At 27.7% G+C, this 27908-nt stretch overlaps 3 protein-coding genes across 7 annotated transcripts; 2 read left to right on the forward strand and 1 right to left on the reverse strand.

Moving 5' to 3' along the window:
• Window positions 1-615: 615 nt before the first annotated feature.
• LOC132928513 (cuticle protein 19-like) lies at window positions 616-8885 on the forward strand. Its single transcript, XM_060993235.1, has 4 exons — window positions 616-7264; window positions 7736-7810; window positions 7947-8145; window positions 8652-8885. The coding sequence occupies exons 1-4, from the start codon at window positions 7247-7249 to the stop codon at window positions 8696-8698; spliced, it is 339 nt and encodes a 112-aa protein (XP_060849218.1). The 5' UTR covers window positions 616-7246; the 3' UTR covers window positions 8699-8885.
• Window positions 8886-9215: 330 nt separating this feature from the next.
• LOC132930214 (TBC1 domain family member 19) lies at window positions 9216-20002 on the forward strand. Of its 2 annotated transcripts, none has more exons than XM_060995957.1 (12): window positions 9216-9391; window positions 11038-11235; window positions 12061-12199; window positions 12360-12447; window positions 12999-13059; window positions 13627-13756; window positions 13838-13950; window positions 14034-14168; window positions 15226-15379; window positions 16401-16602; window positions 16739-16925; window positions 19896-20002. In XM_060995957.1, the coding sequence occupies exons 1-12, from the start codon at window positions 9290-9292 to the stop codon at window positions 19920-19922; spliced, it is 1536 nt and encodes a 511-aa protein (XP_060851940.1). In that variant the 5' UTR covers window positions 9216-9289; the 3' UTR covers window positions 19923-20002. The 2 variants fall into 2 exon arrangements, with proteins under 2 accessions (XP_060851940.1, XP_060851939.1); XM_060995956.1 differs by lacking the exon at window positions 19896-20002 and adding an exon at window positions 17324-17481.
• On the reverse strand, window positions 17409-27836 carry LOC132930213 (organic cation transporter protein-like). Of its 4 annotated transcripts, none has more exons than XM_060995955.1 (11): window positions 27666-27836; window positions 22156-22260; window positions 21792-22038; window positions 20791-20959; window positions 20441-20699; window positions 20192-20360; window positions 19946-20084; window positions 19633-19768; window positions 18719-18901; window positions 18455-18639; window positions 17409-18371 (listed from the first exon to the last, which is right to left on the reverse strand). In XM_060995955.1, exons 3-11 carry the CDS (start codon window positions 22004-22006, stop codon window positions 18204-18206), a joined length of 1623 nt encoding a protein of 540 aa, XP_060851938.1. In that variant the 5' UTR covers window positions 22007-22038; window positions 22156-22260; window positions 27666-27836; the 3' UTR covers window positions 17409-18203. The 4 variants fall into 4 exon arrangements, with proteins under 4 accessions (XP_060851938.1, XP_060851935.1, XP_060851937.1 ...); XM_060995952.1 differs by having other exon boundaries at window positions 27595-27836; XM_060995954.1 differs by lacking the exon at window positions 27666-27836 and adding an exon at window positions 22629-22766.
• Between the last annotated feature and the right edge of the window lie 72 nt (window positions 27837-27908).

Here is a 27908-nt window from a genome sequence, read left to right on the forward strand (position 1 = left end):
AAAAAGCGTAAAATTGTCGTATTTTTAATAAAATATTGAAAAACAGAGATCGATGCGGGCTGTAGAATATTTTTCTCTAGCAATTAAAAAAAATTTATGAAATTTGGTTGATTCTAGAAGGCGGTATTATTATTCCCGCAGTGTTTTTTTGAGGACAAAATGGCATCGGCACCAGGTGCCTTAATTTAAGCTATATTAAAGAGTATTTAATGCGTAAGTAATTAGAAAATTTTCACTTGATTTGATAATAAAAAATATTGATGAGGAAAAAACACTTTCATATATAATAATATAATATATGGAATTTATATATTTATTTTTTTTTTTTATTTTATATATTTCAAATGATTTTTTTAAACTAATGCAAATTTTTAATTTGGGAAGGGGGGGCGCAAATGCAGTGATTTGCCAGGGGCGCCACAAAACCGCAATACGGCCCTGTTTTCAATGCGCCTACCTAGTTTTTTTTATTAATTTTTAGTAGTAAGTTAATTCCTTTAGATTTAAAGAAATATTTATAGTAATAGCATTGTCGCATTGATTATGTAAATAATAAAATTAAAATAGTAATTATATAATAATAAATATATAATCGATGTTAATAATTATAATATAATACTAGAATTATTGTACAACATATAATTCCCCTGTCCCCCCTTATAATTACTCTGGTTCCGCGCCTGGTTAGGTATAAAATAATTAAAAATCAATACAAATCACAAATTATATTATATTATATTTACAAACGTATCATATAGCCATATAGGTACTTAATTTACAACTTAATTTTTCTAGAATTTTTTGAAGCAAAATCTTCTATTATGTCTTCAAAATCGATGTTTTTCGTTATTTCATTCTCAATTGACAATATTGCTGAATTGGTTAATCTTTCTTGTGACATCATTGATCGTAAATACATCTTAATTAATTTTAATTTACTAAAAGAGCGTTCCCCGGAAGCGACGGTAACAGGCATGGTAAGAAACAATCTATATATGCAGTCATTAAGTTTGGACAAGTTGAATCAAGTTCATATTTTTAATTGCATTTAAGATAGTTGCGTTTAATTCTGGTAGAATTTCTTTTGCTTGATATTTAAAAAAATCGATTTCGTTAATTATTTCCTGGTTAATAATATGTCTTCGTTGTATTTGATTGCTAAATCAGCTGCACATTTTTTCAATGTTTCAACTGGTGTTACAGATAGTGAATGACCAGAAAGGAATTGAAAATCATCAGCAATATTTGATAATTGTTTAAACCTCCATTTAATTTGAGCCATAATATTATCATGAACTTTGTAGTATTCCAATGTTAAAAATTGATCTACAGAAATATCTTCACCCGATGATTTTTCTCAGCTCATAACGTTCCTTTTAATTTTTAATTCAGATTTTATTCCAACTTTATCACAAATACTAATAGCTTCAGTTTTAATTTGTTCATTTCCACTTTCACGCATTTCTTGAAGAGAAACATTTAATGAATTTATCATTTTTGAAGCCTGATCTATTGAAATATTTGAGCTTTGTAATATTTTATTTGTATACGATATATTTGATTCAATATTTAAAATATTATATTGCCCGGGGCGCATGCTCCCTAGCCCCCCCCCCCCACGGCACGGTTCTGGAAATATCTACACTTTCTATGACTTGGGAAAATGTGATGTCATTCATTGTAGGTATCAAGGGAAACTTTCCTTTGCTAATTCGTAAAAGTATTTTACTAAAGGTCCTGCCGTGTCATCATCGCACCTACATCTGTATTATAATAGAACTCTCATATTTGTTCGAAATTATCGGAATAATGGTCGACAAGAAACTATAAGAAGTGAACTAATGTGAAATCAGTAAAAATGACTTAAAAAGTAAATAAACACCAAAAAATGCAAAAAAAATACAAAATAAAAATTATTTGTTCAGATTCACATGTTAATAAAACAAATTTATGGCCAGGAGTGAATCGTTCCAAAAAAATGCAACATGCATCAACTTCCGAGCCCTATATTCATTAGTATACATAGTACCTATATTAGCTATATAATATTTAAATCTATAAATTGAATCTGTTATTAATTAAAACAAAAAACAAATGGTCAAGTTAGGTAAAAGTCAAGCTCCTTCAATTTTACTTGAACCCCCCCCCCCCATAAATTTTCTGAGCACGCCCCTGGGCGGCCGTCTATAAAGCTTTTTTATATACCACAATACATTGTGATTCTTTCTTGAATTTTTTAGATTGTAGCATTTCAGAAATAACTACAAATATTGTTTATTTTTGTAATATATTATTACTATGTTTGAATACAAAAAAAAATGTCATCACTTTTAACGTCGTTATAGTAGTATGATTAAAATTAAAATTTACAAACAAATATAAAATATTTTTTTTTTTTTTGCTTCTTAAGTATATGTTCATAAGGTAATATAGGTATTACATAATAGATTTTAGCGATAGGTATACCATGCAGTTCGTGCAGTGTAACGCAGTACCTACCTAACATAATATCATAAATATAAATTATTATTATACTATTTTAGCAACCTTGAAATGGGTGAATTTTGAAAGACAGATATCAACTTGGCTTTCGTGTTATTTGGGAATACATTTAAATATATGATTTGTAAATTATATCATCAAGGATCAGCATGTTGTAAGCAATTGTCTAAGTATATTGTTTATGTATACAAATATACAATTATACAACATTTAATATAATGTCGATCGGTTATATTGTGATGTATTCCTAAATATACATCACGCAATGTACGAGCAGTGAGCACGATTGACCATGAACTATTTAATTTTTTAATAACAGAACGATGTTGACGCTACCATTTTAAAATTATACTCAAAAATAAGTAATATATACTTTAATAATTCAAGATTATTCGGTATAATATGCAACAATGACATTTTTTGTTTAAAACTTAAAAATATAAATTCCTATGCTATATATTAGTAAGTAGGTATAATAGTGAAATATCAAAATAAAAATACATAAGACATAATAATATAATATACCTACTAACTAGATTAGTGATTACCTATCTACTGACTATTACCTACCTACATTCTATTGTGTATATGGATTCTCCGCGCGCTTTTAACATAATATGTATATAATATAAAACGGGATAGTCGAATTGCACTTATTAGTTTATTACCTACAAAGAAATGGTCGAATTGCACTTGGATTGAAAAAAGGTAATGGTCGAACTGCACTCGGGTAAACATCGGGTATCTAGTGGTTGAACTTGAACTGCACTCGTTCAAAAAAGAGTTAAAATGGAAAAAACGTGAGAACTTATTACGAGTCGAATGTGTATAATGTATATAGTGAAAACCCTTTAAAAATATTATGAACGCTACGGGCTATCTAGTACCATTAGTTATTAGTTCATTAATGCCATTTAGATAACGCAGATAATTATTGTCGCCAAGAATCTAACTGGATAATAAATTAATAAATAGTTATCAATAAAAATATAAGATTAATACTTATATTTTATTATATCGTCTAATACTATTTAGAACTATAATTTACAATAATTAGTAATAACTACACACTTTTGCATCGACGTTTAAATATGAACAATTTAAAAATTATTATAAGTAAATGACTTAATTGTGTATCAAAGTTATACATTTTATATAAAAAAAAAAAAATGTAAATGATAATATAGGTAGTGGCCGTTGTACCCATCGTGGTTGTCTTTCAAAACTATATCTAGATGAATGTTCTGCAGTTATTTTTCGGTATGTAAGAGGACATCTCGCCCGCATATCTGTATTGTCTCCGTCTCGTTGGCTTTTTATGATATTTTAATTTTTAAGTGAATTATGAGCATTTTCAAATATTTAATAATTTCATACTCATAACTCATTTAAAAATTAAAATATCGTAATGAGCCAACGAGAGAACACAGATAATGTTGTTACCTAAAAATTTGTTAATAGGTCAATTCACTCTAATATTAAAACTAAAAGCACACTATTGAAACTGGTGAACGAAAATATACTATGTTGTACGTGTGTAAGGCAGGGATAACACATGCGACATGCAGGTGAGACGTCATTTTAATACATAACCATGAAGAACCACTTAATTTACATTGGAAAATCATTTACCCCTTCAAATGCATGGTAATTTTATTGAAATACTTTTTTTGAGCCGAAGTGCAGTTCGACCACTACCTGTTTTTTACCCGAGTGCAGTTCGACCGTTATCTTTTTCAAACCCATATGCAATTCGACCATTTTTTTGTAGGTAATAAGTGCAATTCGACTATCCGGGATAGTGCTCGAATTGGGAATGACGGAGCTCCGCTTCAAAATTTTTTTTATTTTAGCGTACCCCTTCTTGTATTTTTAATTTGCACGGGAGGGACGGCACGTCCTCCATATAAATAATTATTGAAAGACTTGTAAAACGTTTATATACTATATAATATAAAGTATGTATTATCAATTTGAACTAAATATGTAATAAATTGTAAATTTCATTAATGATAAAAATCAAAAGATATAAGATAATTTTTATAATAAAGGGTTACAGCTGCTAATAATATATACTTATATTATATTTATATACCTAACCTATATACTTGAGCCTTATGCTGTATCATGGATACAGAAGAACAAACGATGTGCTGATGAAGTTAACTGCCCTAAGCGACAAAATGACAAAGAGAGCCATTCATATTAGGTAGAGTTATGGAATATATTAAAAATTTAAATAACTATAGTTTGTATTTCAAAATAAAATAAAATATTTGTTTTTAATTAATAATAATTATTTATTGTTGTTATGTAAATTTTGTATAGTTGTAATGTTTTATTGATTATTGTCGATAATACTATGTGGGGGGCTTTGCCCCCCCCCCACGAGTTTGGTTAGTTTCAATCATTGAATGGAACGCTAATTTTTTTTACGTCTGAGAGTCCCCTTTCTTTTAAATTTCCAATTTGAGTACTGGAGTGTTTTATATTACTTAGGTATATGTTAAAAGCGCGCGGAAAACCCGAATATCTACACAATAGATAAATACTTTCTTTTGCGTAGTTCTACACTTGAAAATATACCTCTCCCCTGCAAAAATTTTTCTATAGAAAAATGTTTTTATGAGTGCACAATTTATTAGCATTTATATACCTACCTAAATAAAATACAACTATATTAGCATTACATTTACTACTAGTTGTCCTCGTGCACTTAGTTGCCCGTAAAAATTGTCTCCTCTTTGAAAGGACTTATTAAAACTTATTTTACCATTATTAACTGACATCATTGTTGGCCCCAGATGACCCATCGCATCGCGCAACGCCCATCCGTGCCATTGCTTCGTTTACGCTTAGCATTCTTTCTGGCTTTTTAATTTTGCCTGGCTCCTGAGGGGCGTAGCGTATAATGTTAAAAATAGCCCATACATTTTGTCAAGTATTATGCTATCAAATTCCAAAAGATTTTTTCAAATCCGACTAGTAATTTAAGCGTTTTAGCGTGTTCAAATAAAAATATAAACGAACTTTTCAGCTTTATTATATTGTATTTTATTTTTTTTTATTCTTCAAGAAGATAACGGGACCCACTGAATATATGTTAGGTATAAATATTAACCAACAGTTGTAAAATCATTTAGAAGTAATACAATTATTATCAACTTGGTATTTCAATGACTGTTAAATCTAAAATCATAGGTATTAAATTGTTTTTAATTATAGTAATCATAAATTTAAAACTTGCTGGACGAGAATTAAAATTGAAAATATTTACGTTCAAATTAGTATTATAACATGCTCACTGATCCAGACTCGATCGCTAACGTTTTTAAATTTAAATTTTTAGTATATAATTTAAATTACGAATTTATATAGGTACAAGTTACCTATTGTGAGCGAAATCAATTGATATATAAAATGTTTATTTAAGACATTTTGAAATCACGTCGAAGTAGGTAGTAATAAGAAATTAAGAAATATTCGCCCCCCTCCTTCCCCCCCCGTCAATTTTAAAATTTAAATACCACAAATATATCAACATTTATTTTAAATTATAGTATACAATAGTTGTTAGCAATTTCGAGATTCATTACGGCTGTAAATTGTTGTAAAATTTGCTCAGGATCAATTTTTATATCTTTTTCAATAGTTAGTATGAATAAATTACTGAAACGATCTTGGTCTATTGTAGATCTCAAGTAGTATTTATTCGCCTCATAACAGAAAAGGCACGCTCAAATGCTTCAGAGGAAATTGTCAATATATTGGCAACTTGAACCATCTTATACATGCAAGTTTGGAAAAATTGTTTTGGATACATTTTCCAGTATGAGATAAAAATGTAGCTGAACGATGTCAAAAATATTTTTTATTAGATACATTGATTTAAACGAAATAATTATTTTATATTGAATTCAAAAATGTAAAAAATATTTTTAGTTTTTTTTTTTTGGGGAGGGGGGCTATTACAAGATTGAGGGGAGGGGGTGCTAAGCCTTCAAAGCCCCCCTAGTTGCGCTTATGTCATACGTACATATAGGTTACCTATTACGGTCTGTTTTGTTTTATACACGCGCATGCATTTATACATTTATTGAATAAAGCATAGTATTGTATAGTTACCTATGTTGCTTTATTTAATAAATAGCTACAAATTAGTTATATCTTATATATGTGTGAAAAGTACATAAAAGTACTTATTTATATTTTATTTGTATGTATAAATGCACACCAATACGCCGTTTAATCATATACATCATTACATATTTCTACTAACTGTAATAACTAAGTAGTATATGCACATGCAGTCTACGCGTACTGCCTATAAACTGCAGTTACAGCATAATTGGTCATCGGAATAAATATTATAATTTATAGATAGTACACGGCGAATAACACGCCAACACGCGGGGGCGTTTCGCAGACCGCATCAATGTTACAGCGGTCCGCGTCGGGACCCATACACTCGGTCCATTCTCTTTGTATGCGCGCGAGTTCAAGATGATCTAATAATCACCTTGACATTTGGCGTCAAGTGCACTTCTTGCTTTTTCATTTCCCCAGTAGGTAGGTACATAGATTTTATATACCCACCAAACGTATAATTTTCTGCGAGCCCGACGCTTCCGACGCCCAGACATGGATTTATTAAAACAAAACCGTTTGCACCGACACCGCTCCGATATAGTTCTGAATTGGCAGCCGACGATCGATGAAGACATAAATTAACTTTCGCGAGAAAATGAAGATCGTCCTACAGGTAACGTACAATATCAATATTATATTATGTAATACTTACCTAGGAACTATTATACTTAAAACGGAAGTAGTATTAACTAATCAATTAAAAAAAATAATCTATAATTAGGTATGTAAAAATCCATTATTCGCTATTGGTTATATACGGCGTCGGAAAAATATCTATTTTACTCGATTAGAATGATACTTAATTTCCTTTTAAAACTAATGACTATAATAATTAATAGGTACCCACACCTACGAGTATATAATATAACTAGATATATTATTGTATTTGTATATTATATCGCTGTGCTAATACCAAACTATGACAATTTAAAGTTTAAACATAGATTTTAAAATATGATCTATTAATGAATGAAAAATAATACATAGGTGATTCATAGTCTGTATATTAGACGCTTGAGACATCTGATGCATGTATTAGGTACATTTAATAATTTATTTGATTTAAATTTTGCTTTTTTTTTAGCTTATTTTATCGTTTGCCATACTATGGACAAAAACACTTTCTCAAAATTACTACGTCCCAATTGAAGAAAACGAGGTATTTGCATTTATTTTATACGCATTTTTTTATGAACCATGAATCGATATTATTATTACCATGGTGTAAACAATAATAACATAATTTATATAATAGAAATACATTTTTATTCACCATAATATGGTCTGTTTTACAGTTAGCTTATGAATTTCATTACAATATTAATGACTTACTCTCAGGTGTTGTAACACATCGATGGGAATCGAAGTATGGCGATTACGTAAGAGGGTCGTATAGTTTTCTAGAGCCTAATGGTATGATCAGAAATGTGAACTATGAAGTCGACGGAAAGCGTGGTTACAGAGCAGTAACAAAATTTTTGAAACCACCACAAAGTAAATATATTATATAAATTATAATAATACACTTTTTAAACATGTCATTAATTATAAGGTTCAGACATTTATTAGATTAACCATAATAATTATTATATGATATTCATCTTTACAAAAACGTTATATTTTGAACTTCACTATAATATAGGCATCACATTGGGCCAATAGGTATGTGATAGTGCCCAAACCAATAATAATTTATTTTCATATTTGATTACAAATTTCAGTATTTCATAACAAATAACGAAATCATTAAATTTTGATAAATGGAAAACAAAATCATAACATTTTACAGTCCAATAGGACGTTAATTTTAGTAAAGTAAAAATATTACTACCAAACCGTTTGATAGTTCAATTTAATTACAATTTTAACATTGTACATTTTTCAGCTCAAGTGGCCTACATAGTTACTCAAAACGGCGTTTTATAATAAAATATGTCATATTATAATAATATAAGAAGTTTAATGTAATTACTAATTAATAATAATAATTTTTTTTTTAGTGCCTAAATTCAATACATTACAACCTTCCGAAGTACCAACTAAGTAAATATCCACTATTGTATATTCTCTACTCTTATAACTATAAGTTATATAACGTTGGTAGGCGCCTAGATTTAATTTTATGTTTTTCAATATAAAATAAATTTTACGTTTTTTTTTGTTTTGAATTAGGAAAATTATTTGCATAATATGTTAGATAATAATTAATAATAAACTATATGATATAAATATAATGTTTTTATTTATTTTAAGTAAATATAAATATCTATTATAATACTGAATAATTTTAATACTATTTTAAAACGAGCAGGTTACACTGCAGTGTATATTTAATAGTGCGTATAGGTATTACACACAATATTGAATATACTTTACTCTACACACATTTTAAACATATTTAGGTATATTTCCCCAGTAATAAACATGTATTAAACTAAACTGAGAATCTAGAAATAATGTACGTTTAATACTTCATTCTGGTTGCCAAGGTGACATTTTTTGATTATTGCATCAATAACTAACTACTGCAGTATAACGATAAATTGCAGCCTGTATAGCTAATGTAAAGCGCATACGTGTATACCTAAAAACTTTTCTTTTTTTATAATCGTTTAAACTTAATTAATAAATCTTAAATATGGAAGAACTAAAAGACAAAAGTTTACATTTAACCGCTGAAAAACTAGCTGAAGAACTTCAAAAAATGGATATCTATAATGAATTTTATGAAGACCTACAGGTAGGTAACCTATATATACATATAATGCATTATATTTATCTACTTATACATTAAAGAATACAAAAATTATATATTAATCACAATTAATTTACTTTAAAATTTTAACGATATCGAAAAGCATTTACATTTTATTATCTTCTATAATAATATAGTTCTTAAAATATTTCCAATATAATTCTCTTAAGATATTAGCATGTAATGAAAATTGCTTTAAGTTGACATTTTTCATTTTTATTACATAGGTACATATATTACCTATATAGGTAATGTATAAATTAAATTTTTATTTTTTATACCTACCTTTACTTACTTTAAAATTCTGAGCGACAAAATCAGAAATTGTTTTTTATTGCCTTTTTAACATCCATAAATAAGTTTGAAAACATAATATAAGTTTCTTCTCTGATCGTTTTTTTTTTGCTGTCGTTTAAAAATAAAAGTTTTACTTTAAATTTACATACATTTTCCATGATGATCGATCAAAGTTCATTAAGACGTATAATAGCAATATACCCTTGAGCGATTTTTATTATTTTCTTTAAGTACACGACGGCATTTTTGAAATATTGAGATTATAATTTTAAGTTATTATATATTTTGAACCTATATTCATTATTCACACAATCACACTATTCTGTGGTACGTCAATATTGACTTACCAACGTATAATATTATATATATAAGTTTAATGTTTATAATTATAATATTATTGTTTTGGCAAAAATTAGTATAGCTGACCATTACAGAAACCTATTTGAAATTTGAATGATATATTTAGGCATTAGCTGATGGTCATATTATATTATTCTGATATAATAATAATTATTTACAAAATAGTAGTACAATTCTACAATAGTAAGAACCTACTTATAGAGTATTGTGTACACAGTACACTGTACAGGCGTACATCTGTAATTAGTGGATTAGGCGATACTTAAAATTTAGTATTTACACCACAAAATCTATTATTATATTTAAATATTAAATTGTGTGCGAGTGATGCGACTGAAATTATTACTTTGATATATCAACAAATCAATATGATTGATTCTCAAGTCTTGAGTTATAATAATACTTGTAACGGTAGTTATCAGCTCTGCTCGAAGTTATGATAGGATTAAGTATCATTAATATGGCTGAAAAGGTATACTTAAATAAAAAAAAATAACTTAATTTATTTAAAATGATTGAAATTAATCATTATTAAAATGTAAGCAGTAGGTATACATTTTAAAATTTAGACCAGGGCGGCATTCACGTTCGCCGTTCAGTATGGCGAATTGTAAATGTAAATCTGGCCATATCAACACATGCAAGAGGTTCCTATCATCACGTCGTTCCACTGATTATTATATACTTATTCAGTTATTCGTCACACATACAGTTTGTTCGCGTTCATGAAATATAGAACGACAGCGTGTAATAAATTAATGTATTGACACGACGACACCATGAACTAAAATATTATCCTGGACCTTGGTTCGCGATCGCGAGTAGCGACAGTGATCGATTGGGACACCCACGAAGCTATGACATCACGATTATTATAGCTATGAATGTGTCGTAGCGCAATGCTACAACATATCGTTGTACTAATGTCATTCCGACCATAATAGTATAGCCAAATCGTATCTATATTGATTTAGATGCTAGCTGCTTCCCAAGACGTATCCATAGATGACTTTAAAAAGACTCTGCTGCAAGCAGTGAACATTGGGAGCATGGAAACTAATCTGAGAAACGCGGTATTCCATTGGTTGAGAAGTCACGGAAATAATAAACAAATTGTGGTTAGGGACGAAATGACGAGTAGAGAGTCGTTAGATTATTTAAGAAAAGCTCAAGTAACGTAAACACAATACTATAGAAAACAAATATGTTATTATAGAGAAACGCATATAGGAGTGCGCACTGCAAGTCAAGATACACGCTGTATCTATATAGATTTTTAAGTTAAAACAATTTTAATTTTAATTTTTTTTTTAATTTTAACGTATTGCCACTTTAGATATTAACAATTAAATTTTAAACATAGAATAATATTTTTTTACTACAATTCAGCAACTCAAAATCTTCAAATTAAATACTAAATAATTTTTATATTATTTTTATATAGGCACGACAGGTACGAGGTTCTTATCACCTGCAGTGTATATATGATTTACTGATATTATTTTTATAAATTAACAATTAATAGGTAGTAATGAACTATTCGAAGTTAATTAGGAATGACGACTTTTTAAACGAAAATATTTGAATGAAATTACATTAGACTCGTGGCGTATTCATGACACCTGCCCCCCCCCCCCCCCCAAAAAAAAAAAAGAAGAACAAGTTTGTAAATACACCACTGAATTGGACCGATGAAATAGTAAACCTGCAGGGCCTGAGTATACTTATATTCTATAAATTATTCTATAATATATCATATTACATACATAGCACTTTAATTAAACCTGTAAAATAAACTTAAAACTATTAAAATGTATTGTTTTTCCGTATCATAAGAAAAATATTTATGTATCATAAAGATTATAAACTATAACTTAATGTTCTCGGTAGCCATTTGTAAAATATTTACTGCTCCCGACTTGAAACTCTGCGCACGCCTATATGAATAGAAAACACATTTTATTATTTTAACGTATAAAGTTTATGTGAGTCTATAGATCACGTGGGAAAGAAGGATACAGAAATCATTGGAATCAATGTGTGAAGAAATAGGTATAAATCTATCTTGTCTTAGGCCCAGTGCTGATCGAGATGAAATGTTACAAAGATGGAATGAACTCAGTACATACCATACCAGTGAGACATTTATTTTTTATAGTTCTTACATATAACTTGTCTAATGCTATTTAAATTTAAATTATTGTACAATTATGAATATACAATAATAGTATAATAATAATTACTGTCAATATGGATATTCTCATCAAATATTTAAAAAGTTGTGTTGTGTTCTAAGGTTTAGAAAGACTGAGACCGGTGTATGCGCCAAAAGATTTTTTAGAAGTGTTATTTTCATTGCATAATCCAAATTACCGAATGATATCGTAAGTATTATCTACCGCTTACCGGCTACCTGTTATACTACTAAAAGTAGGAACTATGAATATTGAATTTGAACATTTATTGTAATTTATATGGTTTTGGGTTAGATACACAATTTTTTCTTACCGATTTCGTGACGTCATCGTCATATAAATTTATTACATTTAGATCACATTCACTATATTATTGTTTTTTTTTTAATCAGAATTTTCGTAGTTACCCATAACAACCGATGATTTATATAATTACCAGATACTATTTATTCATCATAATTTTTAAAACATATATATTTATTAGGTATATGTCATTCCATATTTTTGCATTGTTATTTAATTATACATTTATATACGTTATACCTGTATAGTACATTTGTGTACAATATCTTGCAATTGAATACAATACACAATACCTACCTAATTGAAAATATTTTAATCTTATATTCTAAATTGCCAATTGGAATATTGGTATAGTACCTACCTATATCAAACCTAATAATAAAATGTGAAATATTAAATGATAAAAAATGTTTAAATAATATTTTAATTTAATTTAGTGATGACATGGTATGGGATTTTTCGTACTTGCCGCTGAAAGTTAAGACACTACCAGAACTCGTAAGTTATTTAATATAGATGGGTAACTTTCATTATTCACCTTAGATACCTACTTATCTATATTATGTACTTAGGTACTAATTTACAAATTTACTTGAAAGTTCAACAGTCGGTAATTAGTGGTGTATCCAAGAAGTTTTTATCCTTATCTGTTTATATTTAAGATGAGCTGCAACCGTGCAGCGCACGTGTGGTGCTCAAATCAAATTATCTAATATTATAGAAGTTATTTATTTTATCAAACAACCAACTATATTATGTATTGTTACACAAAGATTACACAAATTGCTAACATTTTTGTTAAATATTTATATTCAGATTCCCTTTAAAACCGTTTGTATCTTGTATGGCATACTTTTTTACATACTATTTAAAAGTGTATCACAAGATAACAAAGGCGCAGTGTGTATATTGTTGGGCTAGTTGGTTAATGATCACTTCTCTGACTTCTCATTAGCTCTTGGATACGCCACAGTCAAAGTGTTAACACTCAACAACTAGTGCCTATAGCCTCAATAGCTATTAGTTGCAGTTAAAATCGTTTTATAATGTCACTCTTTTTTTTAGAAACACCATTACAGGGATTTGGCCACTGCAGATTTGCTGTTGGGTTTAACGTGCAGTCAATGTCTAGCGACGTTGTCGTGCGGGTCGACGTCACAGGGAGAACAAGAACGAATCGCTCTGGGACAAAAAGGTTAAATTATTAAATTCACCGGTGTACTGTGTAGGAGGTTACCCGGCTTGAAAAATAAACGAGTGTTATTTATCTTTTCAGTTTTACAACATCAGCATGCACCTGTGTGTCAAGAGTTTCTAAAATTGGGTGCACCGCGCAGTCTCCGCGGTAGGCTCTGGGCACAGATTCTAGGGTCCAATTCAAAAACGTCGGTATGAATTACAGTCGTGTTGTACCAATTGTTAATTACTGTTCACCTGCGTTACAAACGTTACGTATATTATATTTTATTCAGGAACAACATTATTTGGAATTGAAACAACGCGTATTGTACTACGATATGCTGATCGACAAATTGATCACAAAAGACGTTCAACTAACAGCGTGCAACGACGACCAATACTTCGTGTTCGAAGACGTCCTACATCAGGTACTTATATCTTTACATTTATAATATATAAATATAATACCAATGCAAATACATAGATATATCTATAGTTTTTTACGATTTGCAGCGTCTTAACGTCGAGGGGGTATGAGAGATATTAGGATAAAGATCAGAGGATCTCTGATAATTTTGTGCATCCCCCCTCTCAAAAAAAAAGTTCATAGATGAACGCAACATAAGTATTTTAAATATTATAATGTCGAGTGACGATAACTGTCAATCACCAATATAGTTGTTCAAATGCCCAATGTCGATTTAAAAAAATTAACATGGAATATTTCAAATTTGTTGACTGATAGCTAGGCTGATCAATTTAAAATTTTTGTTGCGATTTTCATAGAACATTAAAAATTAAAATAATTTTTAAATTGTCATAATATTTCGGGGGGAGGGACTGCAGCCCCCTCAGTCTCCCCCCTGGCTACGCTACTGACTGATTATGTAGGTATATATACTACTTATGTAGTTATGTCTATAGTCTATTAGGCTAGCTAACTAACCTAGCGATCTCGCATGGGTAAAATAAAACTAAATGGATTTGCTTCATTATTATGTCACCGATATGTAAAAATGATGACAGATAAATTCATTGATGAGTTAGTTAAGTCTAAAATATTGAAAGTTAGATTTAGTTTCAAATAAATGTTTTTGGCTATGACTATCTATAAACAATAATACAATATTATAAATTAAATATAATACATAAAACTACCTAGGTATATAATAATTATATATGATTAAATATGCCACATAAGTATATATTTATGTAATAGTAATAATATAGCATTGATTATAAATTAAAACTGTATTGGTGTTAAGTGAGTGAAAAATTGAACCTTCTCAAATTAATGAGTTTCGGGTAAATACTTTATAACTTCCTGACAAAATCCTAAATACAAAATTGATGTACTTATATACTTTATTATCTACTTATTATTTCCACTACTTGAAGGACTAATAAGTAATAGTATAATTGGCTTTTAAATATATTATATAAGTATAATATTCATATAACCGTGTGTCCGTGTTCGATGTTTAGATAATGCTGTGTTTTACTCGCGACACTGATGTATTGTCAGTGTTCAACAACTCGACCAGCCATCCAATCCTTACGTCGTTAAAGGGTAAACCACCTATGGAGGCAATATATCCTCCCAACGGCATTATACCTTTTCACGGATTCACAATGTATGGTAAGAATGATAAAAAAGATAAAGACAATTATTATAATAAGCGCAAATCGCAAACATCCTGTATAGTAGTGTAACTGAGTAAGCCAACGATTTGGTTCTCCTCGAAAAAATAATTAAGGGACCTAAAATTGTTTTTAGGTTGGCTTAGAAAACGTAATTAGCAATATTAATACAATTTGTGCAGCGCCGTAGAAAACACTTATCGTTATCGACGTCATCGTTGCCATTTCTGCACGCGCATGAAGACGTTGGTGTTTACTGTACCCGTAAATTATCATATTATAAGTAATTATTTGGAAACAGCGTTTTTTTAATTTTATTGAAGTTTGAAAGATATAATGATTAGGTACGTACGACGTATCTATCAGTTATTAGTTATTATTAATACTTATTTGGACGCAATAAGATGTATATCCACAAAATATATAATAGCTGGTAACTAATAGGTAATAAGTTACCTACCTTAAATATTAAAATTAAACTTGAAATAAATTAATTTTGTAATAAGTTTTTTTTAATGAAGTTCTCTATTTGATTTAATGCAAGTCCTCCGCTTTCTTATAAATTCCAAAATTCATGTAGGTACACAATATGGATTTTTAAGTGGATCCTTATACTATCTGACCATCAGCCGACATATTAATTCTAGAGCTTTCACCACGGAGTAGTAATAATGCCCCATAAAATATCAATATATATAAATATATACTATAATATACCTATACACTTATAAATTGTATAACGATTAGTTTTAGGTTTGTTTTTTTTATTTACGACAGTGTAAAATGAAATTGTGATGATGACATGGTGATGGCGATTGAAGAGTGTGATTGAGTTAACCTGTACCATCGTGTACCTATATATACCCTTCACTGCGCTGTGCTCTTTTAATCTTTTTAAGCATCATTAATATTAATAGACGATTTGTGCTTATAAATACAACACTATCAGCAAATGTGAAACATTTTGAGTTTCTCTGCCATAAAATATTTATAAAAAATGAAACGTCGTTCGTTTTTAGCTGCTCCCATTTGCTATTTGTTCAACGACCCCGTACCATTGTACTACACGTTCAGAGCGTTCTATCTACGTTACTGGTTCAGATTGCATGTAATAAGCTCACACCCGCAAAGCATACTTGGGCTATGTATTTTGTTCCAGCGGCTTTTACAGAGACACGAGACAAAGATTTGGTCGCATTTTATGAGCCACAACATTCATCCGTAAGTATTTAATATACCTATTGAGACAACCCACATTAGAAATGTTATTGTTGATTATTACTCAGTGTATTTACTCTACAATATTCTACATACGTATTAAAAATCAACCAATAATTTACGTTTCCTTACTGATCAGTATCAGAGTGGTATTCAAATGGCTTATGAAAGGATTCAGTGGACATTTACTTCCAGAACAGTTACTTAACCTGTGGGACATGGTCATAGCTTATGACTCTCTGGAAGTATTGCCACTTTTGGCAGTTGCGATTTTAAGTTTCAGAAAAGACAATCTGCTTCAAGTAAACACGTTACAAAATGTAGATGTAAGTACCATTATGGTTGGGTGAAAATAATAATAATAATACAGTAGGCCCAGTAGGGTGTTGATTATTTAATCTAGATATCTAATTGAAAGTGTTTAGTTTAAATTATATTTTTGATTAATTGGAACTATAAGCAAAAGTGATTTTACAAATTAGAGTCATTAGAGTCATAGATTATACATACTTAATACTATAAATCAATTTTAAACGTATCTTTCAGATTTATTCTAGAAAATTCTGATTCATAATAATTCAATTAAATATTCATATTGTTTTTCATAATTTTTAGTGATCAACTGGCTAGTAAAATAATCAATATTCTACTAAAATTCTAATAATTGCTATTTTTAAAATTAATAATAAATAAAAAAATGTAATAATGATTTTTTTTTTTTTAGTCTGTTCTAGTAGATTTATCATCGTTAAACATTATGTCTTTGCTACAGTTAGCGCTAAAAGGACCCATTAAAATGTAATAAAATATACTTGTTAAAAAAATGTTCAAATTTTAATGAACAACATGTATTATTTAAATAAAATAAAACAAACAATTATTTTAAACCAACAGACAAAAGTATACACTAAAACATTTGTCTACTTGTATAATATGCTATTTTTGTTGATAAAATATAAATAACTTAAAACATAATAATTGAATAAGAAACATAACATAATAGTATTAAACATATAAAACATTGGTTGTTAGATAATTATTTTATAATAAATATAACAATGAGTAAAATTACATAAATAATATGTAGCAGTTATTATGAATTTTTACTGAAATATTCATAATATCTAATAATTTAACAATTAATTGTGTATATAAAACTTCAAACACTTGATCACTGTAGTGTTATATTGTTAAATAAAAGTGTAGGAATAGTGCATTAAAAATTCAAACATTTTCACAATAATATAAATAAAAGATCTTAGAGATATAAAAATAAATCACCACACCTTAATTAGAATAATTTCTCTTGTTTGGTTTAGTAAAAATAAACTATACTGAGATCATGTGCAAAATTTCTTTGAAAATTGTATTTTAATATTTTTTAACACATTGAAATAATTCAATTTTTATTTTTATTAAAACTATAATTCATTAATATTCAACCCATAATGATTCCTCAATAAAACAACAGTATAAGATATACAATATTATACTGTCTAAAAATTTGCAATCAATAATATTGTCAGAAGTATAGACAAAATAATTAGTTATTATGTTTATGGTTAGAAGTATTATTTTTAAAAGTAATAGAATAGTGAATAGCACTAAAACTTACAACAATTAGTAACTTTAACAGATCTAGTAAGTTTCATATCTTCTAGAGTATCTGGTAATACTGTTCCCTTGGTTTCAGGCAACATAAGAACCAAAGTTGAAACAAAAATGCCTAATATTCCACATACTGTACTTGGAATGTACCAAGCTTTAGCTCCCTAAATAACAAAAATTAATTGTTAATTTTAACATTAACCTTTATAACACAGTGCATTAATGGCCATTAACCATTAGTTATTACCAATAATTCAACTACGTATGGTGCAATAACAGATCCTATTTGAGAAATAGTCAATGATGTTCCAAGCCCAGTATTTCTTATTGTAGTTGGATATAATTCTGATATATAAAGCAAACTAACTGAAAATACTGCACTCACACAAAATTTTCCAAGCAAAGCAACAAATAATAATAAATTTGCACTTTCTAAAAAAATAAAAATAATTTATTAGTACAAGAATTTAAAATCAAATATACCTTTTATCTTTCATATTATAATATGTACCTTGTGGTATTGTCAATAATGCAAGCTGTAAAATTCCGGATGCAAAAAATAAACCAGAAACTGCTATTTTACGTCCAATATAAAGTAATAATGGAATAGTTGATAAGTATGCTAAGCCTTCAACAACGCCATTCAACGCAACATATATGTAACGATCAGCAGTAATGTTATCGCCATTTAATGCTTATAAAAAAAAAAAAGTATATTTATTTTAACAGACTCAAGATAATATTTTTTTAATTCATTAAATAAATATTAATTTTTGACACAAAGTTTTTAAATTTAACTACTATAAACGAAATGTTTGTATTATCATGATAACTAAATATAATTGTTTATTTGGAAGTGTATTATTATTATTATTATTTATTGGTTTTTTAAAACCTTTGGTTCTGTAGAACTATAGACCATAACTTACTTTATAAAGAATTTAAGAACTTAGAAAAAGGGAACCTACTAGATTTTGAAATAATGAGTTGTTTGATAAAAGAATCAAATGGTATGCTATGCTAAAAGGTAAGGATAGCACATCTTATACATTATGAATAAAAAAGATTCAAATGGTATTTATAGAGCAAAGACTGCACAAAGAAGTGGTAAAAATTAATTAATATTTAAATATTATATGATTAGATACAATGCAAATAATAAGCCATTGAAAAAAACCAAAAGAAATATAATAATAAATATAATTAATTTATAACTATATAAGGAATAAAATAAAATAAAATCATAATAAATTAATAACACAAATAAGGTAATTTATAGGCTTATAGCCCATCATTCTATATAAGTAGTTGTTAAAATAAAATGAGTAGGTATATTTTTGTATAAAAGCCAACAAACAAATTTAAAATAGTTATATTATGTATATTGTATTATGTTATATAAATAAATTTAAATTTTCAACTTACCAATAACGTAATATGATAAGCCACAAACAAATCCACAAGAAAAAGAAATACTTGTCTTGGCAGATAAATCCCAAGTAGAAAACAATGTAGTAAAAGTAGACAAAAACTCCTGCCATTTCCCTTGACTCTTTTTTGACTACTTTATTGAAACAAAATATTTGTTAAAATAAAAGTGATTATAAAACATATTACATACAATTTATTAAAAGATAAACTATATATTGTATATAATATATTGATTATATTATCTTATACGATATTAGGTAATAAAGAATGTGATTGATCAATAATTAGAAAATTGTAATTAACAAACCTTTCTGATTTCAACCATATCCTGGTTATCATTATCTATGTCGGCATGAACAGCAGAAGGGACAAGCTTAGTCATCACTTCCCAAGCCTGTCTTTTTCTACCTTGAGACATCAACCATTTTGGAGATTCTGGTAGAAACCTTAATAATAAATATTACTATAAACAATCAAATATATATGTGCTTCTTACATAGATATAACAAAATATAATAAATAACGTCAAGTATTAATAAATTATAGAACTTACCAACATTGTATCAACAATCCAAACATGGGCAAAGACAAAACTAAAAGCAACATTCTCCAGGGCCGTACATAATAAGCAATAATTGATAACAAAACATAACCAATTGGATAAGACATATTCATTAATAGACAAAGCAATGTACGAGTTTTACCACTTGTCAGCTCAGTCACTATAATTAACAAAACGTTTTAATTTTATTAACATAGAGTACAAATTTTAAATTTTTAAATTAATTAATTTTATTATTACGTATTGTATACGATGATTCATAAATTCCAGATCCAGCAACACCTATCAAGAATCTCGCAATTAAAAATAATACATATGAATCAACCAGGGCAGCAGATGGTCCCGAAAACATGTAAATTAAAGCTGCCAAATTGAAAGCAAACTTCCTGCCATAAATATCAGAAATTGAACCAAATAGTAGTCCACCAACAAACTTTCCAAAAGCCATAGCTGCTTGAATATTTGACTTCTTCGCTACATTATCACAAACTAAATCCCACTAAAACAATTTAAAGATTGGTTTAGTAAATAAAATATAATAAGTATTTATGTTCAGAGATTATTATTCATTTTGAAAAATGTTTACATACTTCAGGTATAACAGACTCTGTATTACTATATCTATAATACTGACAAGATTTAGAAGTGGCTGTTTCTAAATTACTCATTGACCAATTGTATCCATTTTCAGCAAATATTGAATAATTTCGGTCGTAATAAGTACATTCTTCAATTTTGTCTGATGAATAATTTTGACGTCTAAAAATATAATATTTATAAATTTGGTATCCATATATTTTTATTAACAGAATAAATACCTACTAGAAATGTATAGTTATTTATTAAACTAAATTAACAATTTTAATAATACTAACATTTAATTCTAATTATGCTGTTTTTACAATTAGTTTTCTATATGCAATATTTTAAAGTTTTGTAAAATACTATAAGTTTTAACACATTGAAAGAAAATTAAATTAGATAACTACAAACATCAAATTTAAATTTGATATTGTGTAGAACTTAATTTGGTAAATTAACATTTATTTGAAATCATTAATTTCCAATTGATATGAAATTTAATCATAACTTCACTATAGTTACTTTAATTATTATTTTAGTCTCAGTGTTTGGAAAGTTAACTTGAAAATTATAATAATAATATATAAAAAACAGTTCTTTTTTTTTTAATGTAATAGGATCTTTTCAAATACTGTATAATGTTAACATATTTAAAATGTTGACTTAATATTATAAATTAGACTATTACTTAAACTTATTAGTAATTTCACATTATATTATGCAACATTAACACTTACTTTAACTACCTACTCATCTTTCTTTAAAAAAACAAGTTACATATTTTAAAAATTAATTTAATTTTGATTATTATTGCAATCAGCATGACTAAGAAATACAAAGAGGATTAATCTTCACTTATTAAAATACATATTTCTTTGCAATTTATAAAAATATAATAAATAAATCACTTAAAATGGAAGTTTAGTTTACCACGTGTTCAAGATTATATTTTATTAATATAAATAATTAATTTAATAGGTATTTGGGTTTAAATAAATCTTAGTCTTACGGTGTAGAAACATTTAAGACCATTAGGTCATTCCACCCTGCCGCTTTCAAAACTGGTATATCACACCAGTACGAAGGCTTGTCAACTAGGAACACATACGATGAAATCTGTATAGCATTAAATATGCCTGGTGTACCGGCCATCAGCAACAGCAGGAACGCCTGGTACCATTCTTTGGAGTAACTATCAATGTATTTGTCCAATTTGTCAACCATTTTGCAGTTAGTGGTGTATGAAAGTAAATTCACTGGACAAAAAAATAACAATTTTTACAGTGGTCAACCAAAGTAATGATGTTGATTATGTAATTAAAAATGAAAAAAACTAATCTCATGAATTATATAATAAAATAATTTAACTGTACATTTACTTAGCCGGGCTAGCTCACATACAACCAGTCAATATTCCTCATCAGTAGTCACCAATAGTTTGGCTTTACATCATTGCATACAGAATTTGACATTTTCAGCTGAAAGTGATAATACAACGTAACAGGTATTACTACATCATAAATCGTAGTCGTTTGGTAATTATTATTGGCGACGCGGGCGTTTGTCGTCATAGTGGTTTGAGGTTTCTTAAAATTTATAAGTAAATAACTACCTAAATACCTATAATAATAATAATGTTGATGTCGAATGACGATTTTTCTGTTTTACTGATAACATAAAACTTAATGTGATAACATAAAATATCAATTCACACGAATTATCAGTGAATAAAAAAATTGACCAATTGACAATTGTATAATTTCGTAAAAAAAGTTGTACATACAACATACTACATATATTACATAATATTATAATATGATTTATTTATTATTATAGGTATACCTACGTCCTGCTTGTACAGCACTAACTCTTTTGAAATGTTGTAAGATACCTTTAAAGATGCAGACATACAGATACCGATTGTTGTATCTATACAACAATAACAAATTGTAGACGTTTAACTTCCAACACTTCACCTTACACAGTTTTTGTTAGCCATTGTGCTTGTACAATAAATAAATAAATTGTAATAAATTCTGAAACTATAGGTAGGGATCTATTAATAAGTGACTTTCATCACCTCCTCCAGTATGGCAGTATGTAAGTAGGTATGCTTGGAACGAATGTAGGACAATTTCTCCCGGGACATTTCCATAACCCATTGCAATTTGCATTAGGTAGTATATATATTATATATACTCTACAGACTATAGTAGGTAGGTACCGCAGTCGCAGTGGTAGATACCATACTACCATAGAAATCTAAAATTGTGTCCAAAACCCCATCAAATGCTTATATCAAAACGAGTATCATCAATTATAATATTTATGGAAATATTTATTATTTGAAAATGTATTCTATTTTATTTTATGTTTTTATTCCAAATTTACACGTGGAAAGAAAAATAGACAAATAAAATATAATGTGTGTCACGAGTACGCGCGTGAGAAGTGAAACTTCTTTTATTGATGTTGGGCTTGTGTAATTTTATAAATTTTGGTATTTATGGCATTACAAGATCAAAAATGAAATGGAAAATATGAAAATAATCAGCTTTAAGAAAAACCATTTGATTTGTTGTATACATATTATACACTATAATTATATAGCCACCATTATGGAGAATTAGGTAGGTATACACTATACACAGTATATTATATGTTATATATAACTATATAAGTATAATAATAATATATACTGCTAGCGCTTGGTAGGTTTAATAGTTCAAAATTACTTTTAGAACAGTATGAGGGAAACTATTGACTATAAATATTAACAGTTAAAACTGCTAGGTAGGTACTTCCTAGTTTCCTACGCGTTTAATATATTATATATTTATTTAATATAATATGAATATATGACTCAGTAGATAATAAAAATAATAGTTACATATTTACATATAATGTTAATAATTTTCTTTAAATTTTACCATTATTTAAAAATAAATTAATTAACATACAACATAAAAATAACTACATGAGCAAAACACTGCAGGATAAATGATGGTAATAGGTAGTAAATATCTATCTACCGAGTGTCTAAGTATTATTAATGTATTAGTACTTGGTTTTTATTATGATCTACCTATCCATTTATTTAGAATTAGAGTTGCTATTTATATATATTTTTAAATTAAATGCAATTTCAATGCAAGTGTGTACTTATAGGTAATCTGCATAATTATATTATGCATGACTATTGTTTATAAATTGAATTAATGAATCAATTACATTTTAATACAGACCCACATCCGTCGTAAATTCGTAATACCACTGACTATAAATACTGGAATTATATATTCCCTACTATAGTATTTATAATCAATATTCAATGGTAATTGGTAATACCTATAATATGCATTTTAAATAAGAGTTTCAACATCGTGATGAATTTCAAAAACTAATAGTATTTTATTATATATAATATATAACTAATTTAAAATTCAAACCTTGATTCTACTGTGCTCAGTTAACATATAGGTATTAATCAAATTAAGATTATTTATAAGTACCTATTCATTTTTGTAATTTATGATTTTGATAAAAAAAAAAATTATTATTTAAACTCTTAGTTATATTGTAAAAAGCAGGGATAAAAAAAGGACAAAACGTAAGTACATAGTATTAATACTTATATTATTACGATACTTCCGAGTGAGTATCTTATTCGTTCTTACTTCTTAATTATTAACATTTATAGGTTATAGCAGCGGTCCTTAACCTTTGTGTAGTGGCGACCCAAGATATTTACCAAATTTTTATACGACCTTTGTATAAATAATGTTCAATGGCGATTTAAATTTTAGCCGACCCATTTAAGATTATTGGCGACCCAAAATTGGGTCGCGACCCTATGGTTAAGAACCGCTGGGTTATATCAATACTTATGTTTTATACTTGTATATACAGTTGGTATAGGTGCCTACCTAATCAGTAATTGGTAATAGTTAATAATAGTAATAACTAATAATTCTAACAAATAGGAACTATTTATTTTTTAATAGTGTGTAATGATGTTACTAACTATTAATATATAGTGTGTAGGTTAACTTGTAATACTGTAATAGCATCAATATAAGGTTAAATAGTAATTATTGATAACCATATATAGGTATACTGCATTACTGCTAAAAACTATGTAGTTTTCTACGTAGATTCGTGTAAAAGAGACTTAAATATATACAAGTAGCCAAGTGCCCTAGTATAGGTATTTATTAAAATACATAGGTATCTATATTGGCGAACACAGCGGAGGGACTATAAGGGATCACATTTAATCTGTTTGAAGGTCTTCCTTCATAAAAATGTATTTAAAAAAAAATGATCTTCTTATTTAGTATATCAGTAGACAGTATAGTTTGTAATTCCGGGAAAATTATTATTATCTCATCTCCGTCTGAAAACCTCGTGTAGGCTACTATAATATAACTTTAATATATAAGTATATAATATTCAAAAATGTTCGATGCTGGGATGTGAAAACCTTCCAGAACTCTTCGCCTTTAAATATAAAATAATATTTTAAAACATCCATCTACAACCTTGGTTTCTATCTCCAATGATCTATCACGTTATTTTCCAGGATACGCTGGCTACAGCCTGCTACCGTACCACTCCTACAATTATTATTGGTGCTCAATAACAGTCCGTTATACAATTTTACTGTATATACCTCAATACCTCACCCAATTGTGGAGGTCTCCTCATATGTGAGTATGTGACCCTCGACATTTATTAATTAATTGTCCATTTATTTATTTATTCTACATGATAGATTTGGTGACACTCGAATTACCTCCCAAATTTAGATGGATAACTTTTTATCACTCGAATTACCTCCCATAGCATAGGTACTTAGATTATCGACAGTTTTATGCGTGTACTATTGATTATTATATCGATTTCCGTTATGTTCAAAAATATTATTTTAAGATATAGGAAGACATAGGACATTAGTACCATTAGATACAGTATTTCCCAGACAGATTGATTTGTTAAATGCAACAATCTTGTCGATAACTGATTATCAGTTAAAGATTATCCGTCATCGCCAATTCAACCAGTCAGTTTTGTTTGCGTGTAATTATTTACAAACTTAAGTTTTTTACTGTATTACAAAATCATACTTATTATGTCTTTATTATTTTATGTATTGACTATTTATTATTTTTATTATTATTAATTATTACTGTCTATTTACTAAAATATTATAATTATTTACTAACATTTATTTTCTCAGTTTATTTAATATGTCTATCAGTCTATAATAGGTAAGGTTACATCTAAATCGATTAATTATTATAGCTATCGGAGGCGATTCCAGTACAAAAGGGTCACTACTTAAAATAGGAGACAATTTAAGTGAATGCTATTTTGGAAATCGGGAAGCAATTCAAGTAACTTTTAAAAAAAAATTCATGGGAGGCAATTCGTGAGCGTCCATAGATTTTATTAAAATTACTTTTAATTTATTTCTCCTCATAAAAACTCATGATCTCAACTTTTCCTTTATTAATGCTCTTCCTCCGAAAATGTCTTCACAATAAAAACCATTCTTAATTTTACATTGTAAAGTGGTTTAAAAATTTAACTGTTTGAGCTTTACACCCTGTCTGCTCGTTTTTGTTATTATAATAATATTTACCAAATAATTTATGTTAAAATGTCATTAAATAAATAAATAAAAGTATAAGTATATACTTTATACTGCAATAATAATATTATATTCTTTGATATTATTAAAATAAATATAGTATGTAATTATTATGCAATCATGAAAGAACTTCTTATAAATTGCACATATAAAAGTACAATTATAAATTAATGAAAAAAATACCAAATCTATAGTTAAACATTTCAATATATTATAATTTTATACATGTATAATATGTTACAACAGAAACTCATGAATAAATTGACTAGTTATATATCAATATCAATATTATTATGATTGATGTGGTACAAAATCTATGTATTTCTATTACTTATATTATATTTAATAATAAATCTTATTTAATAAAATGAATAACTAAAATTGTGAAATACAAAAATATAGTTACTATAGTTATTACCTACTACATGCGCCCGACATTGCATTCAATATTATTTGGATGAGTGGAGTTTTAATTCAAGCTTGGAAAATGATAATTTATTCAAACCGTTTATCCCCTTTACTAGTATTTAAAAGCTGCTAAATGGTCATTAGTTTATTTAATACGAAATTGATTGTTCTTTTATTTTTAAATATCTAATGGACTGTTAGTACAATTTACAATATAAATGACAGACAAATATTGAGATATGATATAGATATAATAGAGATAGACACAAAATATTTAGAATATTTTTCTTTACATAATTAAGATAAGGTAAATAATTAGATCTAAATGACTACATATGTCATATAATAATTATTATTAGGTATAGGAATACAGTTGAATAATTTAAACAATTCTATACAATATTATGTATTATATTTCCGTTTTATGGAACAATAAATTATTTATACTTTTCATTGAAAAAAACAGATCATCAAAATACGATTTTATATAACGATTAAATTTGTTTATGCTTGTTTAATAAATTCTTTCAATTTTGAAGACATTTTAAAAAATGATTATATTATGCACCTAGTTTTAGTTTACAACTGTATTCAATATCCATTAAATTATATCCTATATTGTAGCATTGTTATTGCTGCTATTAAATAATAACTATAACATTTTAGTAGGTACACTTTTAATTACAACAATAAAAATAAATTTCTCTAGTTTAAAATTAATTATTAAATATTGTATAAAATATTTTCTTACCTTTTATTTGTTCATCGGACAAAATTAAACATCTACTTAATACATCATACTGAATACTGAAAAATAATTACCTTCACTAAATAGAGAACAGAGAAATTATTTTTGTTTATGTATTTTCTTGTATGATTATAAAATGTGAAAATTGATATTATTTTAAATCGTATCTATTATACGTTTATGTATTTCGAATTGTAAGACTCGCAGAGTACTTGACTATAACACACGCTATTAAGCTAAACTGTTAGCAACTGACAATATTTCGTCGTTATTCGATTTAATTACTTATACAGACACTACATAGTTACTAAAATATA

Source organism: Rhopalosiphum padi, chromosome 4 (assembly GCF_020882245.1).
Source record: "Rhopalosiphum padi isolate XX-2018 chromosome 4, ASM2088224v1, whole genome shotgun sequence".
Lineage (NCBI taxonomy): Eukaryota > Metazoa > Arthropoda > Insecta > Hemiptera > Aphididae > Rhopalosiphum > Rhopalosiphum padi.

Coding starts and splice junctions, on each gene's coding strand:
- LOC132928513 (XM_060993235.1), top strand. Junction 7,811..7,946: donor TCCCAATTGAAGAAAACGAG/GTATTTGCATTT, acceptor TCTGTTTTACAG/TTAGCTTATGAATTTCATTA. Junction 8,146..8,651: donor ATTTTTGAAACCACCACAAA/GTAAATATATTA, acceptor TTTTTTTTTTAG/TGCCTAAATTCAATACATTA.
- LOC132930214 (XM_060995956.1), top strand. CDS start 9,290: ATGGAAGAACTAAAAGACAAAAGTTTACATTTAACCGCTGAAAAACTA. Junction 12,448..12,998: donor CCAAATTACCGAATGATATC/GTAAGTATTATC, acceptor AATTTAATTTAG/TGATGACATGGTATGGGATT. Junction 13,757..13,837: donor AATCGCTCTGGGACAAAAAG/GTTAAATTATTA, acceptor TTATCTTTTCAG/TTTTACAACATCAGCATGCA.
- LOC132930213 (XM_060995955.1), bottom strand. CDS start 22,006: ATGGTTGACAAATTGGACAAATACATTGATAGTTACTCCAAAGAATGG. Junction 18,640..18,718: donor ATTATTGACAATACCACAAG/GTACATATTATA, acceptor TTATTTTTTTAG/AAAGTGCAAATTTATTATTA. Junction 18,372..18,454: donor CATACGTAGTTGAATTATTG/GTAATAACTAAT, acceptor TTTGTTATTTAG/GGAGCTAAAGCTTGGTACAT.